The sequence below is a fragment of the Macaca mulatta genome, chromosome 16 (genome assembly GCF_049350105.2).
Source record: "Macaca mulatta isolate MMU2019108-1 chromosome 16, T2T-MMU8v2.0, whole genome shotgun sequence".
NCBI classification, from domain to species: Eukaryota; Metazoa; Chordata; class Mammalia; order Primates; family Cercopithecidae; genus Macaca; species Macaca mulatta.
In genome coordinates, this window is record NC_133421.1 from 70,032,075 (window position 1) to 70,053,297 (window position 21,223).

The window sequence follows — 21,223 nt, forward strand, 5'->3', positions numbered from 1 at the left end:
AGAATTCTCAATCGCAATCCTCTGACAGCTGTTGAAGATCCATATCTCTTTGAACTGCCGGCATTAAAATATTTGTAAGTACTATAGTACTCTCGAGTCATGAGATGATTTATGCTTTTTAAATTTGTCATCAAAGATTAAGTATTTTGCATTTAGGCGAAAATGTCGTAATTTAAATTTTAACTGAGTTATTGAAAAAAGTTATTGGCAAAGAAAAGGATTAAGAAAGGATGTGTAATGGTCAAGACAGCCAGCAGGGAAAGAGAACAGTGTTGAAGAGCCCGTATAGATTTGGAACATGTAGACACATGGAGGAATATTACTTAACCAAGAAAGCAAAGAGGAATAGGTGTTCGTTATTCTAAAAATGAAAGTGAATGCAATATGAAAATGAGAAGATAATGGTAAAAAAAAAAAAAGGTGTAAGTTCTACTCTTGAATATCATTAATTTGATGACGCAAATCAACTTAAATTTCTTTAATAAGAGCTCCCTGGAATTCAACAGCAAAGAAACTCTTGAGGTGGCTTGTTGTATAGAGAAGCCAAAATTGAAGTAATCACATGTCCTTGAAATACCTTTTTAAGTACAGAATTTTTTATTGGAGTTCATATCATGAATGTTTCGGCTTTCTTCTTCAGAGACATGGGAACAACGCAAGTTCCACTTGCAACACTTAAGAACATTCTCACGATGACTGTTGAATTGGAAAAACTGTAAGTTATTTTTTTCTTAGATTTATATTTACTTAGTTGGTTTTTTAGGTTTGTTTTATTTTCTTGAGTCAGGTTTATTGAGATATAATTTTCACATAATATTCACCCTTTATAAGTGTATAGTGTATATACATTTGAAAATGTATAGTTACATAAGCACCACCACGTTCCCAGTACAAAGCATTTCTGTCACCTCAAAAAGGCCCCTCCTGTCCCTTTGTAGGCAATCCCCTCCTCCCACCATCAGCCCCCGGTAACTACTAATCTGATTTCTGTTCCTATACTTTTGCCTTTTTCAGAATGTCTTATAAATGAAATCAGGTAGCATGTAGCCTCTTGGGTTTGACTTCTTAAGATTAACCTTGAGAATTTATTCCAGTTACAGAGATTGTTTATATTTCTCTGAAACTGCCCCCAATAAGCCATAACAACAAATTAATCAATTGTCTTGGTTATCTCTTTTGCCCAAATTTACATTTTGAAAAAAATTCAAACATGCCAGAAAGATGAAAGAATAGTACAGAATCCAATTGAAGATCAGGCAGTGCATGTCATGTCTTCGTTTCCTTTCATCTAAAACATTCCTCTACTTTTTTTGATCTTTCATGACATTGGCATTTTTTGAGTCAAAGATAGTTGTCTTGTAAATTGTCCCACAATCTGGATTTGTCTGTTTTTGCATGAGATTCAAGTTAAGTATTTTTGGGAAGAATACTGCATAGGTGATGTATCCTTCCTGCCTCGTGACCGCAGATGGCTCATAATGCTAAGTCTGATCACTTGTTTAAGATGATCTTCCAGATCTCTCCATTGTAGTTATTTTGCTGGGTGTGGTGGCTCACACTTGTAATCCCAGCACTTTGGAAGGCCGAGACAGGCAGATCACTTGAGTCCAGTTTTAGACCAGCCTGAACAACAAGGTGAAACCCTGTCTCTACTAAAAATAAAAAAAATGAATAAAAATAAAAATTAAAAATTAATTAGCTGGGGTGGTGGTGCAAGCCTATAGTCCCATCTGCTTGGGGGGCTGAATTTGGAGGGTCAGTTGAGTCCAGGGGGGTCAAGACTGCAGTGAGCTATGATTTTGCCACTGTACTTCAGCCTAGGTGACAGAATGAGACCTTGTCTCATAAAAAAATAAAAAATAATTTTTCCCTTTGGTAATTAATAAAAAATGTGTGGGGTGGTACTTTGAGATCAGTGAAGATCCTGTTCTCAGATGTCTTTTCACCCAAATGTGCATCAGTGATAATCCTTGTCTGAATCAATTTTTATTACATTGGTGGTTGCAAAGTGACACTTTTAAAAATTCTGTCATTCCTTCTACATTTATTAGCTAGCATTATTTCATTAAAGTACAACTCCTCCTCGTTTTTAATATCAGCCTTCATGGATTTTTTATATATTATGTTGTAACTTATTGTTGTTACTCTTTTGAATCCTCAAATTGTGCAGATTTGGCCAATGCTATCTCCATTATTTTTTTAACCCCATAATCCATGAGCTATTTTTAATGCCCAGAGTAATTTATAATATTTCTCACTCCCAACAGGAATTGAGAAAGGGCCTCCAGAATTGGGGGCTTATTCAGACTCTTCTTAGAAGTCTACCTTCTTCCTGTGTACGTTCAGCCCAAAGTGAGACTTTGGAGTTGGGAAGAAATACTTCTGAATTAAACTACTGATCAGTGTCACCCAATTCTAATCCCAACCACCTTTATTCTAGGCATACCATACTCACTGCCATGCTTACCCTTCGGTTGGGCACCTCTGTCCTCCTTCCTATTGGCCTTCTAGTTCCTACCCAACTGTTCAGTCCACAGGCCTCAATAACACCTTTTTGCCCAGCCCTGTGGTAGTGTTGGCCTGCCTCCTTTACCTTCTCAAGTAACTGCTTTACCACTAATTTATTCTTTTGTGTTTTCATCTGTAGGATCTTACCTAGCCGTATGGCCTGCTGCCTCTGCCAATTTAAAAACAGCATTGAGGCTGTGTGCAAGACAGTCAAGCTGCATTGCAACAGTGCATGTCTGACAAACACCATACATTGTCGTGAGTCCAAATTGCCTGGTGATCGTTATATTAAGTATTTGTTTTTAAATTTTTTATTTTTAATTGATGATAAAAATTTAAGCTAATGATATAATTGATTTACTCATTCAGATTTAAAGTCCCTCAACTTGTGAACTCCTCCCTTGCTGGGAGTTAGGTTCTCAGTTATTATTACAAAATTTAATAATGGAACTGTTCCCTTTGCATAAAGGACCAAGAGAAAGGAATGGGAAGACTAGGGAATAACATTAACATCCACACACTGTGTACTGTGCTCTCTGCTTGGTGCTTTGCCCCCAGTGATAATTTCTTCATATAGTGCAATGTACTGTGTAAGCTGGTTTTATATGCATGAGGTCTCAAGTACTCTTTGCATTTTAGGACAGATGTAGATCTGGTTTTGTTTTTGTTTATGCAATTTTATAAGAGTACAGGTGATGCTGTTTTATTTGAAGCCGGAGAGCTTCTGGTTCCATAACCAGAAATTGCTACCTGGCTCTTCTAATGAAATGGAGGGCTTTTCCATGCTTAGACCATCGAACGCTGAACTTGCTCTGAATTCAAACCTTTCCATTCACAGAACAAATACGCAAGTGCTTCAAGAGTTTTTCTGTAGATTAGGTTTATTAGCACCAACTTCATGACTTCTAAAATGTGACTGCTTTCATGTACAGATAGCTTGAAAACTGGTATCTACCAGTAATATGGGGTGGATAATTAATAATGCTTGGCTACTTATATGAAGACAATGTTGCTTATTTTTCAGAATTTTTTTTTAAACCAATTAAACTATTCCCTTCTCCCCAGGAGGTGGGCAGAAAAGCATTGGTAATCTCCTTTTACGATGAGGAAAAACAAGATCAGAGGTGCTAAGTGCTGTACCTTGTGCCAGGTCTTCTGCCCCAATTCTGGGTTCTCCCCAAGCCCGTGTTTCTCCTTTCTCACAATCTTTACTTCTTCCTCTGACCCTCAGCACCACCCAAAATACTTTTAATTCTGGAAAAGAAAGCCAGCTGCACACGGGCACACTTGACCTTCATGCATTCAGAAGCTTTGGATGGTTCCCCATCCAGAATATTAGAGATGAAATGAAAGCAAAGTAGGCATCTGACAAAAGTTGCTTTTTCCCTTCTGCATTTTAGGACCTCAAGTAATGTTTATCCAGAAACTGCTGTCATACCATAGATTCATTGTATATTTAACAACATAGGCATACCATCTGGCAAATTAAAAATCTCTTAACCTACACCCTGGATCATTGCCCACATTTAAGAAAAGAACTAGGGTGGACACAGTGTTTTTTCCATGTCGCGTCTTCTGTGATGGGGCTGCGATATGTGGGAGCAGAGAATGGGGTGGGTGGGTGGAGCGTGTGCCAGATGAGAATCTATCAGCAATAGGAGGGGCTCTCCAAGTTAGCATCTCCACCCTGCTCCTCTCAGAGGACCGCCTTCCATTGCATTCAGCTGTGATGGTAGCAAGAACACGGGTACACTGAGGACAAGGAGAAAGGGAGCCTTGTGCTCTCTCTCTGCATCTGAGGCAGGACAGCACAGGGTACGGAGCAGTCTGCAGAGAAGCCAGCTCATCAGGGAAGCACTTGTCTTCCACTTTGGGCTTTGACTGAGCACTGGGCAACTGGCCCCTGGGGATCAACGGAATAATCCTAAGCAGAGTTACTCTGTGTCACACTATGGAATGTTCCATGTAGGTGGCCATGTTTTCAAAAGATGTCTTTTCTCCTTTTGTTGTTGCCGTTTCGTAGGTTTAGGATTGGGTGTGTGTTTCTCCTCTCTGAATGGCACTCGAATGTTTGCCGATTCCTACTCCGTGTGACTGGGGCGTACAGCTGTGGACTGATGCATGCTGTCCCATCATCTTTCATGATCAAAACAGTCTCTTCTTTTTTCACAGCTGAAGAAGCATCTGTAGGGAATCCAGAAGGAGCGTTCATGAAGGTGTTACAAGCCCGGAAGAAGCACACGAGCACTGAGCTGACTATTGAGCCGGAGGTGCCCTCAGACAGGAGTGGCATCAACTTCTCTGGCTTTGGGAGTGAGCAGCTAGACACCAATGACGAGAATGAAGTTATCAGTGCACTAAGTTACATCTTGCCGTATTTCTCAGCAGGAAATCTAGATGCGGAATCAATATTGTTACCGTTCACTAAACTGCTTTTTGCAAATGTGCAAGATCGCGATAGGCCCCTGAGTATTTTGAAAAACAATTCAAACAGCCCCTCTCTTCAACCTGCATCCAACAACTCAACTTATGAAAATAAATTGAGAAAGCTATATTTGCTAGAAAAGATACTAGATGCGGAAAAACAAGAAAAAATCAATGAAGTTAAAAGGGAAGAAAAAACTGCCATGCTTATGCAGTCCAGCCTTCTAGGTAACAAATTTAAACGCCAATTATTTGAAAAGAAATTAGAAACTGTCCAACCACAGGAAAACAGCCTGGCAAAGATTCAAAGTGTAGGCAACAACCTGCAGAGAGTGAACAGAGTCCTCACGGGCCCAAGGAGCATCCAGAAAAGGCACTTCAAAGAGGTGGGAAAGCAGAGCACCAGGAGGGAAGAGGGTGCACAGGCATTTGTGGAGAGCGCTGCCCAAGAAAAAAGGCTCGGGAGCCCGGTCTCAAGGGAGCTGGAACAGCCTCACACAGAGCAGGGGCGTGAGAAGTTAGTGGGAAACACCGTCTACACCAAGCCTTCATTCACCCAAGAGCGTAACGCAGCAGTGTCTTCTGTGCTGAAACCCTTCTCCATGGGCGAGCCTTCTGCCTCCACCCCTGCAAAAGCCCTACCTGAGGTCAGAGACAGATCGAAAGACTTAACCCACGCCATTTTCATTTTAGAAAACGCAAAGGCTAGAGTTAAAACAATGAAAGCTGCTAAACCTTCCAGAAAAAAATACCGCTTTCATAAAACTGGCTCCCGTGTGGCCCACAGAACACCCAAGGCCAAAATGATTAGGAAGTTGAGAAAGGAAGGTTATCTCGATAGACTGATGCTCGCAAACAGGCCGCTGTTGTCTGCAGCGAAGAGCCTCATAAATTCACAAGGGGCTTTTTCATCCTTAGGAGACCTGAGTCTTCAACAAAACCCTTTTCTGGAAGTATTTGCTCCTTCAGAACGTTTTATAGAAAACACTAATGTAAAAGACACAGCTGCAAGAAATGCCTTTGAAGAAAACGTTTTTATGGAAAGCACTACTATGCCAGAAGGTACCATCTCTGAAAACACAACCTACAATCCTCCTCCTGAGGCAGATTCCGCTGGGACTGCGTTCAACTTAGGGCCAACTGGTAAACAAACTGAGACAAAATGGGAATACAACAACGTGGGCACTGACCTGTCCCCCGAGCCCAAAAGCTTCAATTACCCGTTGCTCTCATCCCCAGGTGATCAGTTTGAAATTCAGCTAACCGAGCAGCTACGGTCCCTCATCCCCAGCGAGGATGTGAGAAGGTTCATTTCTCATGTTATCTGGACCTTGAAGACGGACTGCTCTGACACCCGTGTGCAACTGACCTGTGCCAAGCTCATCTCCAGGACAGGCCTCCTGATGAAGCTTCTCAGTGAGCAGCAGGAAGTAAAGGCGTCCAAGGCAGAATGGGATACGGAACAGTGGAAAACTGAGAACTATATTAATGAGAGCATGGAAGCCCAGAGTGAACAGAAAGAGCAGAGGTTGAGTGAGGTGAGGACCACACAGAAACATGAGACCCAGATTTCCCATCATCTAGCATATGCCAGGAAAGTGCCCGCACAGGAGAACCCAGGACGCCCAGGCCATAGCTTGTCTTGGTCATGTAACTTTGGCCATGACAGTGATCTCCCACTTGACTTATTTGGAGAGTGAAATAGATTAGTGCACAAGATGAACTGTAGGCCGGGGGTGGTAGCTCACATCTGTAATCCCAGCACTTTGGGAGGCCAAGGTGGATGGATCACTTGAGGTCAGGAGTTTCAGACCAGCTTGGCCAACATAATGAAACCCTGTTGCCATAAAAAATACAAAAATTAGCTGGGTATGGTGACACATGCCTGTCCCAGCTACTTGGGAGGCTAAGGTCGGAGGATCACCTCAGCCTAGGGAGGTCAAGTCTGTAGTAAACTGTGATCACAACAGTGTACTGTAACCTGGGTGACAGTGAGATCTTGTCTTTATTTTGTTGAGACAAAAATAAATAAGAACCTGTAAGCTACTCACCTGGAATACTGGGGTTTTGAAAAGTTAGTTTTCATTCTGGTTTTTTTTTTAAATAATCTTTCCTTTTTTTTTCAGCTCACAAAAGAAGTTCCAGGATATGGCTATAACAACAAACTCATCTTGGCAATATGTGTGACTGTAACACTGATTATTTTGATTACAATTTTCTGCCTCATTGAGGTAAGGACAATAATTAATTCAGGTTTTCAGAATGCAGTCCTGTCTTTGTGTGGATTCAGAGCTCACAAACTCAAAACCAAAGCCGCTTTCCCACCTGCTGCTACTTGACATTCTTCTTCAGTCGTTTAAGGTTGAGATATGCTTTGTTCTTTTACTGTAGTGTATATTCCAGGGTTTTTAAAGGAGACTCACTTCCAGGAGAGCTCTGTGAATTGAAAACAAGTGAATCCCGCTAGATTATTTTAAGAAGTTAAGTTGATATAATAGCAAAATTTCTCCCTCCCAAAATGATGTCAACAACTAGATGTACTCACCAAGTCACCGTTACTCTGCCACTAATTTATTTCCTTGTTGCTGAAATGATGAGAGACATATAATCTCCACCTCACGGAGTTGTCGTCACCCTGGAGAGGAAGGAGACAGCCAATAGAGAGAAGTATTGTCTTGTAGACTTACTAGGTTCACACAGTATCATCCTTCTCCAGTGTGTAAGGCGTTGTCTAAATAGGTCCAGTTAAAGCGCTACAGGGTAGCCATCTTTTAAAAAAATTGTTGGCCACATTTTTAAGTTCTCAGGGGAGGGGGAATGTCTCATACTCGAGCCCTCCTGAGCCTAGGCCCTCGGTGAGATGTGTCACCATTTCTTGGAGACCATGTGAGACATTCCCCCTCGGATCAGAGATGCTCAACTTGCATCAACATATCTAAAGCCTACATCTGGCTACTCTGGGGCAAGTCCTGTTCACAGTGCCCATTCCTGGAGCTTGCCTCTGTTTGCCTTTTGTTCGATTACATGATATATTACTTTTCCCAACAGGCCAGTGCTAGCATATTGGAAGTGATTTAATAAGCTGGCACCCTTGACGCTATGCTACCAGTCCAACCTTATTTGCCTCATTTACCATTTCCATTATTGTGGCAGCCCTCCATTCCAGCCAGAGCAACCCCTTACCATACCCCAGTCACACCATCCGCATTTCTGCTTTTGTCTGTGCGTTTGTCCATCTAAAATGCCCTTATTTCACTCTGCCTGTGGGAGTCCCATGAATCTCTCCAAAGCCACTCAAATTCATCTTCATGCTTGAAACCTTCCCTGACTATTCTGGCCCTCCTGAGCCTAGTCCCTTTGTGAGATTTGTCACCATATCTTGGACACCATATGAGAGGCTGAAGTGGGAGGATTGCTTGAGTCCGGAAGGTCGAGGATGCAGTGAGCTCTGGTCATACCACTGCACTCTAGCCTGGGCAACAGAGCGAGACCCTGTCTCAAAAACAGCCACCACCAAAAACTATCTTGGGATTTTAATAGGATTACATTAAATTTGTAGATTAATTTGAGAATTGATATCTGTACAACATTCTAGGAATGAGCTATCTCATGTCATGTGTTCATTTCTTGTTAATGTCTTTCAAAAGAGTTTTAGGGTTTCCATCATGTAGATCTTACACATCTTTTGTTAGATAAAAGATCTTTGTATTTCTGTTCCTAAATACTTCATACATTTGCATTGCCATTGTAAATGGGATCTTTCTTCCATTTTCTAATTGGTGGTACATCTGAAAATATTTGAGATTTGTGTGCTGCTCTCTTGATTTTGTTTCTAGCCACCGTACTGAATCCTCATATTACTTCCACTAAAATCTTAGTTGATTCTCTTAGGCTTCTTTGGCTGTCTAACATTTATCATTTCATATACAAATAATGATAGTTTTGTCTCTTCCTTTTCAATACTTATATTCTTTCCTTTCCGTTTTCCTTTCCTTTCTTTTTTTTTTCTTTCTCAGGGCCTTGTTGTCACCCAGGCTGGAGAGCAATGGTGTGATCTAGCTAACTGTAACCTCAAACTCCTGGGCTTAAGGGATCCTCCTGCCTCAGCTTCCAGAGTTGCTGGGACTACAGGCAGGCAGCTAATTTAAAAAAAAATTGTTTTTAATGTTGCCCCAGGCTGGTTTTCCAGCCACTTTAGAGGAAGGACTCGGGTTTCCTTTTTTTTTCTCCTACTTTTAAGAGTTTTTTTTTTATGAGGAATTGTCCGTTGAATGTTAGCTAAAACAGTCAATAGAATGTATTAAGTGCCAGCTACACGCAAGACCCTAAGTTAGATACAGTCAGCCCTCTTCATCAGCAGGTCCACATCTTCAGATTCAACTGGATGAGGCTGAATACTTGAAAAAAGAAACGAAAATACAAATAGAAAGTATAACAACTCTCACCATTGTACAATATCGATACATTTTATTAGTGATGACTTAAAGTACATGGGACCAGGCATGGCGATTCACACTTGTAATCCCAACACTTTGGGAGCCCAACCTGGGCAGCATAGTGAGACCTTGTCTTTACTAAAAATAAAAATAAAAATAAAAAATTGGCCAGGTGTGGTGGTATGCACCTGTAGTCCCAGCTACTCAAGAGGCTGAGGTGGGCACATCACTGGAGCGCAGGAGGTTGAGGCTGCAGTGAGCTGTGATTGTGACACTGCACTCCAGCCTGAGCGACAGAGGGTGATCCTATCTCTAAGTAAGTGAATAAAGGATTTGGGGGGATGTGTGTTAGTTATATGCAAATACTGTACCATTATATGTAAGGGATTGAGCATCCACAGATTCTGGTATGGTGTGGGGGCGGTATCCTAGAACCAGTCCCCCGCAAGATAGCAAGGATGACTGAACTGTGGAAGAATCAAAGCTCTGTTGAACAGCATACAATTCCCGTCTTCAAAAAAGTTATCTCATCAGGTAGATGAGACTTATAATGAATAAAAGGAATGAATACAGATTTGGAGATAGTGGTTGTTGTGATGGATAATCTTAATTGTGTTTTCTTCCAAAACAGATTCATTCGAAGAAGAGAAGGGCATCAAAGGAAGATAACTTGAGCCCAAGCTAAGTCGTCTGGATGGCCTGGAGCCATGTTTGAAAAATTTTATTGTTAAGTATTGTTTTTTACTGATTAAATCAATGATAACATTCTTTACTTTGTGGTTGTGTTACTCAAAACAAGGATTTTTAACAATGATAAAAATAAAGCTTGTTAGATCATTTTTAATGTAATAAATTGCTTCCTGAAGATTTGATTAAAGAGAAAACTAGGCCAATCTAAGCAGAGTCCAAATGAAGTAGAAGGTCCATAGAGAACAGGGGAAAAAAGGAAGTTGTGGAACCACAGATACAGTAAAAGGAAAAAATTGGCCGGGTACAATGGCTCACACCTATAATCCCAGCACGTTGGGAGGCTGAGGTGAGTGGATCGCTGGAGCCCAGGAGTTAGGGCAACATGACAAAACTCCCATCTCTACAAAAAAAAAAAAAAAAAAAAAAAAAGGGCAACATGACAAAACCCTCATCTCTACAAAAAATACACAAACAAAAAACATTAGCCAGGCATGGTGGTGTGCACCTGTAGTCCTAGCTACTTGGTAGGCTGAGTTGGGAGTATCGCTTGAACTTGGGAGGTGGAGGATGCAGTGAGCTGAGATTGAGCCGTTGCACCGCAACCTGGGTGACAGGGTGAAAGAGTGAGACCCTGTCTTTAAAAAAAAAGAAGAAGAAAGAAAATAAAAGAAATTTACTTAATTAATCTATTTTTGTGACAAGGTCTGTTTCTGTCTCCCAAGCTGAAGTACAATGGCATAATTACAGCTCACTGCAGCCTCAAACTTCTGGGCTCAAGGCATCCTCCTGCCTTAAAGGACTCCCAAAGTGTAGAGATTACAGGAATAAGCCACTGTGAAACTATATATATATATATAAAAATATATATATATTTTTTAAACAAAGTTTGGCTCTGTCACCCAGGCTGGAGTGCCGTGGTGCAATCTCAGCTCACTGCAACCTCTGCCTTCTGGGCTCAAGTGATCCTCCTGCCTCAGCTTCTCAAGTAGCTGAACTACAGGCACATGCCAACGCGCCTGGCTAATTTTTGTATTTTTTGTAATGAAAGGGTCTTGATATGTTGCCCAGGCTGGTCTTGAACTCCTGGACTCAAGTGATCCTCCTACCTCAGCCTCCCAAAGTGCTGGGATTGCAGGCATCAGCTACCACACCTGGTTGTCTCTAACCACTTTTAAGTGTACAATTCAGTAGTGTTAAGAACATTCATATTGTTGTACAACAAATCTCCAGAACTTTTTCATCTTCCCAAATTGAAACTCTGGACCTATTTAAACACTAACTCCCCATTCTCTCCTCCCAGCCCACGGTAACTGCCCTTCTACTTTCTGTTTCTATGAATCTGACCACTCTGAGTACCTCACGTGAGTGGAATCACACAGTATCTCTCCTTTGGTGACGGGCTTATTTCTCTTGGCATAACGCCCTCAAGGGTTCTCCATGTTGTAACGCATCAGAATTTCCTTCCTTTCAAGGCTGAAGAATACATCCGTTGTATGGATCAATCACATTTGCGTTCTCCATTCATCAGTTAATGCACATGTAGGTTGTTTGCACCTTTTGATCATTGAGAATAATGCTGCTGTATACATATGTGCATGTGTTTCTGTATGACCATTTGTTTGCAATTCTTCTGACTATATATGTATGAAGAGAATTACTGGGTCATGTAGTAGCTCTAAGTTTAACTTCTTGAGTAACTGCCAAAGCATTTTCCATAGTGCTACATGGTTTTACATTCTTGCTAACAATATATAATGGTTCCAGTTTCCCCAAATCCTCCCCAACACTTTTTATTTTTTTTAAACAAATACAGCCATGCTGGTGAATGAGAAGTGACATCTCATTGTAGTTTGGGTTTTAATTTTACAATATTTTAATTTTTAAAATCAAAAGAATATACTTGGCCTGAGGTGGTGGCTCACGCCTGTAATCCCAGCATTTTGGGGGGCCAAGTTCAAGACCAGCCTGCCCAACATGGTGAAACCCCATCTCTACTAAAAATATGAAAATTAGCCAGGTATGGTGACAGGTGCCTGTAATCCTAGCTACCCAGGAGGCTGAAACAGGAGAATCACTTGACCCGGGAGGTGGAGGTTGCCATGAGTTGGAATCGAGCCATTGAACTCCATCCTGAGAGGAGACGCTGGCTAAAAAAAAAAAAAAAAAAAAAAAAAATATATATATATATATATATATATATATATATATATATATATATATATAAATACATACACACTAATTATTTTCTTGTATAATAAAATTATTTTACAAAAGAAGTCCATTAGTAACACACACTTGCACGCAAAGCACAAGACACATCTAAGGGCCAGGAGTAGTGGCTCACGCCTATAATCCTAGCACATTGGGAGGCCGAGGCAGTCAGGTCACTTGGGGTCAGGAGTTCGGGACCAGTCTGGTCAACGTAGTGAAACCCCGTCTCTACTAAAAATACAAAAATTAGCCAGGCATGCTGGTGGGCGCTTGTAATCCCAGCTGCTCGGGAGGGTGAGGCAGGAGAATCACTTGAGCTTGGGAGGTGGAGGTTGCAGTGAGTAGAGATTGCACCACTACACTCCAGCCTGGGCGACAGAGTGAGACTCTTATCGTGAAAAAAAAAAGGGGGGGGCATTCCCATTGCCCACGGTCCTCATCTTGCCATCTTTGTTGACTTTCCTTACTTACCTGGTCCGTGGAGGCATATACACATATTCACATTTGCCACCCTTGGTGCTCACCAAAGTATATTGAATACATTTATTTGACAATTAGTGCTTGTATTTTTTCATTTCACATATGTGTTCTGTTTTCCTAACTAGATTGAAGTAAGCCGCCGTGCACGGTGGCTCACGCCTGTAATCCCAGCACTTTGGGAGGCAGAGGCAGGCGAATCACCTGAGGTCAGGAGTTCGAGACCAGCCTGGCCAACATGGTGAAACCCCGTCTCTACTAAAAATACAAAAAAATTAGCCAGGCGTGGTGGTGCACGTCTGTAATCTCAGCTACTCAGGAGGCTGAGGCACAAGAATCACTTGACCACAGGAGGTGGAGATTGCAGTGAGCCAAGATCATGCCACTGAACTCCAGTCTAGGCAATAGACTGGGATGCCATCTCAAAAAAAAATTCCTTGGCAGTTTAATATTAGATAAATTCCTTGGCAGTTTAATACTAGAAATGCAACTTGGCAACGTGAGCTAAGCTTTTACCTGAGAGTCATAATGTAAAAGAGAAAACTTTGTATTTTTGAAAAGGAAATTCAGGGCTGGGTGCGGTGGCTCACGCCTGTAATCCCAGCACTTTGGGAGGCTGAGGTGGGCGGGTCACTTGAGGTCAGGAGTTCGAGACCAGCCTGGCCAACATGGCAAAACCCCATCTCTACTAAAACTACAAGAATTCGCCAGGCATGCTGGTGGGAGCCTGTAATCCCAGCTACTCAGGAGGCTGAGGCATGAGAATTGCTTGAACTCAGGAGGTGAAGGTGGCAGTGAGCCGAGATTGCGCCACTGCACTCCAGCCTGGGTGACAGAGCAAGACTCAGTCTCAAAAGTATAAAATAAAATGAAAATAAAATAAATGATTGAATGAATTAAATGGATAAGCAGAGGAATCTCTGAACTAAATCTTGAAGAATGTCAAGTATAGTTCATGGAACTTACTGTATAACGACATTTGGATGCAAGACAATTTTTGGAAACTGCAAAGAGTTGCTTTTGAAGTAACCAAAAGCAAATAGTCTAAGTAGCTGAATGCCCCTCTCCCCACTCTTTTAAGTGAGAAAAAAATTTGCCATCTTGTGCAGTGTTTTGTTTTCCCTATTTCCCCCGTCTTGAGCAGGACTGGCACTAGGCATAAAATACCAAATTCTTCTCATTAGCTGCACCTACTTGTATTTTTTGAGAACTAATTGCTTAACTCATTGGATCACAAAGTTTTGTGTTTACATTATGACTCTCAGGTAAAAGCTTAGCTCACGTTGCCAAGTTGCATTTCTAGTATTAAACTGCCAAGGAATTTATCTAATATTAAACTGCCAAGGAATTTTTTTTTTTTTTTTTGAGATGGAGTCCCAGTCTATTGCCTAGACTGGAGTGAAGTGGTGCGATCTCAGCTCACTGCAACCTTTGCCCCCAGGGTTCAAGCAATTCTCATGCCTCAGCCTCCCAAGTAGCTGGGATTACAGGCACCCGCCACCATGCCCGGCTAATTTTTGTATTTTTAGTAGAGATGGGGTTTCGCTATGTTGGCCAGGCTGGTCCAAACTCCTGACCTCAAGTGATCCACCCGCCTCTGTCTCCCAAACTATTGGAATTACAGGTGTGAGCCACTGCACCCGACCATGTTAATTTAAGAATGAACTCTTGATTATTTTTTATTTTGGAAGATCTGCAAAAGTAGACGGGAAGCTCCTTAAAGAGACAAACTGTCTTCTTCCCTTTTGTGATGTGTTGTCAAAGGACTGGGTGACTTTTTTAGATTGGGAGGTGTGAAGAACCTCTTAGGAGGAAACAATAAGCTGATGTGAATGACAAAAAAGAGCCAGGCCTAGAGAGAGTAGGAGAAAAGAATATGCCAGGTGGAAGGAAGAGCAACTGCTCATTCAGGTGGAATAACCTCGGCAAGTTGAAGGAACAGGAAGAATATGAGTGTGGCAGAAGCAGAGTGGGAGAGAGAATGGTGGGAAGTCAGGTCTGAGAGAATATAGCTAGATCAGGCAGTGTTTTGTAAGCCAGTACTCACATCCACAGATATATGTGGATTTTATATCAAATGCCATTAAAATAAAGTCATTTAAATACATAGTCGATGACGTGCTTTTCATTTGTGTTTCTTTGGTGCTTAGAGACTTCAGGTTTGCTTTTACTCAGAGTTCTTGAAGTCACTATACTTGTATTAGTCATTCTGTTTTCAGATATGATAAGTGATTTTTACTACAGTACATACATTGTCTAGAGAACTTTACTTTTGATATCTAAATTGAAAAGGTCTTTTCCTTGTTAATTTTCAATAGACTGGCATCCGAATATTCTAGCCCTGGCAGACAGACCTCTTAGCTGCTTTGTTGATGAGAACACTCCAGATAGTGGAACAAACGGTGCAACATGTGGACAGTCTTCAGATCCCAGGCTGGCAGAGAGGAGAGTCAGGTCACAACGACATAGACATTACATGAGCAGGACAAGTTTACATATTCTTCCATACCTACCAGAAGGCTATGGTATGACAACCGGCAAAGAAAAAATAAAACATGGTTTACTGATTTCAGCTTGCTGAGGAAATAATAACTTTGAAAAAAGTTATTAATCTGGGCTTAGGGATTCTGCATGAAAATAAATATAAAACCTCCCAACTTTAAAAAGTCTTTGAAGTGGTAGATAACTACCCAGCCAACAGTTTGACCTTGTGCTAGTCATTCAGCCTCAGCATTTGTATTCTTTTATCATGAAGTGAGATGACTAGTTTATAACAAAGGTAGTGTGAGAAGCATGCGTACGAGATGAAGTGAGACTATTTTGTAAATAGGCACTGTCTAGAAAGGTAAGGTGGTATTGTCACTGATAACAGTAATCTGAAGTACAACTTACGATGTAATTTTTTAGACATATATTTAGAAATAATTTCAAAGGCATATTTCTGCTGATGCTCATATATTTGTACTGTCTATAATTTTGGATTATGTGAGTGGACTGTTGTAAATGATTGAGTCACTTCTGTGTTTGTATAAAATGATTACAATCTTATATAAATTCCTAGATTATAGAGTTTCATGTGGAAGATAACATGAGTCTTCTACTAATAGAATACAGAAGTTTCTAAATTAATACCAACTTGTGACTACTTGTATGTACTGTGAACTTGACTTCCTCTCCTTGCTTGCCAAAAGCTCACCAAGGTTACTTACATCCTTGTCCTCTTAACAGACTGTAGATAAACCACTTTAGATTGATGTTGACACCTAATGACCAACATCGGGAATTGCCACATGTAAGTTTTATTTTACTGAAGAATACTTTTAAAAACACTTCTGCAAATGCATGATTCTAATTTTATTTTTAAATGTATTTTAACTCTTTAATTTGAAAAAATTTGTCCATTAACTGTGCTGTGACTCAAAGGTTAACTTTTAGCACTATGATTAAATTATAGGCTTGAGATACAGAGAGACCTAGGTTCATATCCTGGCTTTGCCATGTAACACTGAGCACATTCTTTAACCTCTTTGAGCCTCAGTTTTATCCTCTATAGGGGAAAATAATAGCATCAACCATCTACGTTTGTTGCAAGAAATCAGTGATATTTAATCTCATGTGAAATGCTGGCACATTGTCTGGCACAGTAAATTTTAACTGTGATTATCAATGTTCAGACCTGAGAAGAAACTGTCTCCTGCCATTTCTCTTGGAGATTATAAGGCAAGCTCTTTAGAGTGGGAGTGGTTATACTTTTATAATATTTCTGTGATTTGAATTTAAAAAATTATACAACCAAAACATAAAAATAAAGTGGATACCAAGGCTGAAATTATTATAGCTGTCCTCTATAATAATATGATTTTATGTTTATCATTTTTAAAAGTTTAAAGTTTAAATTTATTGACTTTATAGGTTTATAAACAAATTAGATTTATACTAATAAATATTAGTAATAGTTTTATTTTATGTATTGAAGTTTCTCATTAGATTTTATTTAAAGAAAAGTGGTTCTGTCGTTTTTTATAAAAGACAAAACAAAACAAAACCCACCATAAAGAAACACTTGTATAGATTGTTCTCTTCACTCTGGCCTTTCCTCTGCCTTCCCAAGGGCTTTGAGTTCATTTTGTCCTTGACTGTTTTCTCCCCAGTGTGCACGCTTGCTCTTTACAGTGTGCACGCTTGCTCTTTAGTCGTCTTCTTTCTAACTTGGCTATTTTTCCGTCTCTATCTGTTTATGACATAGAATGTCTCCTCAGTATCTTATCTGCTTTGCCTCTCTTTGAGCTCACATGCAACCTTGAGAATTCACCTTTGTCTAGCAAAGAGAAAACATAAGTTTTGATGTAAAATTAGGCATAAGAAGCATTATCAATCTCCAAACTCTCTGAAAGTTTCTGGAATTTCCTCCTCAAATCTTCCAAATGTTGACCAGCCTCTTTCTCAGAGCCCTTTATACATCATTTAAAATCTTTTAATTATTAGTATTGTGACAATCTTGATTTGTTTTCCATTGCAACATATTCAGTATTTGAGCCACATGATAAGTTGAGTTTGCCTTTAGATAGCTGGCCCATAGCCCTCATCATTTATAAAATTGTTTCCAAGAGACAGAACAAATGATGTGTAAAGCCCTTTCTGATAATAAATAAAATAGATTTGTAATTTGGATTTTTTCCCTATTAGTGTATCATCTTAAGGTATACAACTGTCTTTGATCCGGACATTCTGAATGTTTTTGTTATCAGTGTTTCTTAATTTTACAGAACAGAGGACAACGCAACAAGACCAGCTATATTTCTTACAAACGCAGACTAGTGTGAGCACATGGCATGATCCAAGAGTGCCCAGGTAAGAACGCATTTTAAGCACTCTAGACCATCAAAGAGCCGTCTCACCTAGGATTTCTTTGATTTTTAAGAAATTTTTACCTTTTAAAAATAGTTTATGTAAAAGTTTGACTCTTCTGATAGTTATTTTGGTTTTGACATTTAGTAAAAAGTCCTACCTACTTCTCTGCAATCTCACCTCAGTTCTCCCCTCCCTCACCAGTCCCTAGCCACCCTCTCCTGCTTCTCCTTAAAAAAAAGTAGAATAAAAACATGGGTCTTTTAGGAGTTTGAAATTTGTCCTAGGGTACCAAGCAGGGTGGCTGTCACCTGTGTTTCCAACACTTTGGGAGGCTGAGGCAGGAGGATCACTTGAGCCCAGGAGTTTGAGACCAGTCTGAGCAACATAGAGAGACCCCGTCTCTACCAAGCATTAAAACTCAGCCGTTTGTGGTGGAGCACATCTGTGGTCCCAGTTGCTTTGGAGGCTGAGGCAAGAGGATTGCTTGAGCCAGGGAGGTTGAAGCTACAGTGAGCCTCGGTCGCACTACTACACTCCAGCCTAGGAGACAAAGCAAGAACCCCATTTCAAAAAATGAGAGAGAAAATTCGTGTAGTCCCAACTGCTCGCGAGGCTAAGGTGGGAGGCAGAGGTTTCAGTGAGTCAAGGTCACACCAGGGCACTCTATCCTGGGCAACAGAGTGAGATTCCATCTCAAAAAAAAGAGAAGAAAAAAGGCCGGGCGCGGTGGCTCACGCCTGTAATCCCAGCACTTTGGGAGGCCGAGATGGGCGGATCACGAGGTCAGGAGATCGAGACCATCCTGGCTAACACGGTGAAATCCCATCTCTACTAAAACTACAAAAATTAGTCGGGCGTGGTGGTGGGCGCCTGTAGTCCCCCACTGCTCGGGAGGCTGAGACGGGAGAAGGGCGTGAACCTGGGAGGCGGAGCTTGCAGTGCGCTGAGATTGCATCACTGCACTCCAACCTGAGTGACAGAGCAAGACTCCGTCTAAAAAAAAAAAAAAAGGAAAAAAAAAAAGGCTAAAAAAGGAAAATTGACCTGGGGAAAAACAGAAAGCATACCCTTTAAAAAAGGATCATAGGTTGATATTCTTAATTATGGTTCAGCTTTAAAAAATCTTTTAAAAAAATTAACCTCCTAAATGTATTCAATGTTCTTTTATGTGTTCCTTAGTAAAATTTGATTTTAATGTAGAAAACAACCTAATTAATTCATTAATTAATCTTTTTGAGACGGAATCTTTTTCTGTTGCCCAGGCTGGAGTGCAGTGGTGCAATGTCGGCTGACTGCAACCTCCGCCTCCCTAGTTCAGGCGATTCTCCTGTCTCAGCCCCGAGTAGCTAGGATTATAGGTGCTTGCCACCACCATACGCAGCTGATTTTTGTATTTTTAGTAGAGATGGGGTTTCGCCATGTTGTCTGGTCTTGAATGCCTGACCTCAGGGGATTCGCCTGCCTTGACCTACCAAAGTGCTGGGATTATGAGCCACTGTGCCTGGCCTTAATTTAAATATCCAAACTTGTATATTTCAGCTGCAGACATTGCATTTACTAACCAAAATGTCAATTACTTTTAACTTCAAAAAGATGAAATGACACACAAATGAATTTAGTTACTTCCCATAATTTTTGGAATATTCTTTTCTTCCTTCCTCCCTCCCTCCCCTTTTGTTTGAGACAGGATCTGGCTCTGCTGTCCAGGCTGGAGAGCAGTAGTGCAGTCCTGGCTCACTACAACCTCTGCCTCCTGGGCTTAAGCCATCCTCCCACTTCAGCCTCCTGAGTAACTGGAACTACAGGCATGCGCCACTGTACCCCGATAATTTTTGTATTTTTAGTAGGGATGGGGTTACACAGTGTTGCCCAGGCTAGTCTGGAATTCCTGAGCTCAAACAGTCTGCCCACCTCGGCCTCCCAAAGTGCTGGGATTAAAAGCATGAGCCATCGTGCTTGGTCCTATTTTGAGTTTTTTTTTAATGAATAGATGCAAGGTACCAAGTAGTCCAGTTGAAACTGGAAAAAAGCTTGAATTCTAAATTAAATTAGAAATCAGCTCTGTACGTTTCACATACAAAGGATTTGCTGGATGTGGATATTTTATGTTAAGCACAGCAGCCCCCCTCCTCCAAAACAAAACAAACCCCCCAAAACAATCCACAGAGGGTTGTTTTTTCAGGACTTTATTGTGTATTTGAATCAAATAGAGATGTGCCTAACTTGTCGTGGGTTACTTTGATATTCTGTATAAGTAAAAGTATGATAATGAAAATGTCTTACTTTGTGTTATAGAGCTCAGAATCCTTTGAGGGTGGCAACCAAGGGAATGTACTATTACTCATTACTTTATCAAGGTTGCCATTTCTATGTCTTGACAATATAAGCTGTTACTTTTTTAAAAGTAGTAGGGGCCGGGCACGGTGGCTCACACCTGTAATCCCAGCACTTTGGGAGGCTGAGGTGGGAGGATCACTTGAGGTCAGGAGTTCGAGACCAGCCTGGCCAACATGGTGAAAACCCATCTCTACTAAAAATACAAAATTAGCCAGGCGTGGTGGCCTGTGCCTGTAAGCCGAGCTACTCGGGAGGCTAAGCCAGAAGAATCGCTTGAACCTGGGAGGCGGAGGTTGTGGTAAGCTGAGATCACACCTTTGAACTCCAGCCTGGGCAACAGAGCAAGGCTCCATCTCTAAATAAATAAATGATAGATAGATAGATAGTAGTGGGGAGGAAATTTTACATTTTTTTTAAAGCTTACTAAAAAAAATCCAAGGGCCTAACTTCAAAATCAGTTTTACTATATAAATTATAAAAAAGAATTTTTTTGATTCTGTTTATCCAAATGTTCCTTTTGTATGGAGGATCTTTTATGAAAGTATACTATAAATAATTAGATTCTAATAGAATATTACTATTCAAAGATATTTATAAAATCTCAAAGTCAGACTCTTTAAAACAAACTTTATTTAAAGATATCCAGGATACCTAGATTTATCCAAGAAATCCCATTCGTCGTGTTTTGCATTTCTCTTTAAAACAATGATTAATGCCTTGTTATTTGTTATGTTGCATACTGAGTGACTGTAGTCTTGAAATACAGATCTGTATTACTTTGTATAGACTGTATAACATTCCGTTTTTCTTTAACCAGCTCCCAATGAGACATAAAGATTATTTCTAGTTTTTTGCTTTTAATCAGTGCTTTAGCGCTCTCCCAGGTATGACTGAAGATTTATAAAATTCTAAATAAAATGACATGAAATGAAATTCTACATTTTATCAGTAGGATTGTTCATGTACTGATTTAATTATTATTATTTTTTTAGCTTTAAGTTCAGGGGTGCATGTGCAGGTTTGTTATAGGTAAACTTGTGTCATGGAGGTTTGTTGTACAGATGATTTTGTCACCCAGATACTAAGCCTAGCCTAGTACCCATTAGTTATTTTTGCTGATCCTCTCCCTCCTCCCACCCTCCACCCTCCTATAGGCCACAGTATCTGTTGTTCCTCTCTATGTGTCCGTGTGTTCTCATCATTTAGCTCCCACTTATGAGAACATGCAGTATTTGGTTTTCTGTTCCTGCTTTAGTTTGCTAAGGATAATGGCCTCCAGCTCCTGTTTT

At 40.6% G+C, this 21,223-nt stretch overlaps 1 protein-coding gene across 17 annotated transcripts in view; it reads left to right on the forward strand.

Moving 5' to 3' along the window:
* LRRC37A (leucine-rich repeat-containing protein 37A3) overlaps positions 1-21,223 on the forward strand; it is an 82,496-nt gene that overhangs the window by 45,434 nt on the left and 15,839 nt on the right. For 5 of the 17 annotated variants that reach the window (XM_077972167.1, XM_077972163.1, XM_077972166.1 and 2 more), the window contains 5 exons: positions 3-74; positions 641-715; positions 2,648-2,766; positions 4,681-6,470; positions 7,059-7,362. In XM_077972167.1, the coding sequence (XP_077828293.1) occupies positions 3-74; positions 641-715; positions 2,648-2,766; positions 4,681-6,470; positions 7,059-7,271 (2,269 nt within the window). In that variant the 3' untranslated portion in view covers positions 7,272-7,362. Of the gene's footprint in view, positions 1-2; positions 75-640; positions 716-2,647; positions 2,767-4,680; positions 6,471-7,058; positions 7,363-9,999; positions 10,137-15,974; positions 16,039-17,512; positions 17,598-21,223 lie in introns of those variants that run through there. The other 12 variants (XM_077972170.1, XM_077972164.1, XM_028836947.2 and 9 more) reach the window with 8 other exon arrangements.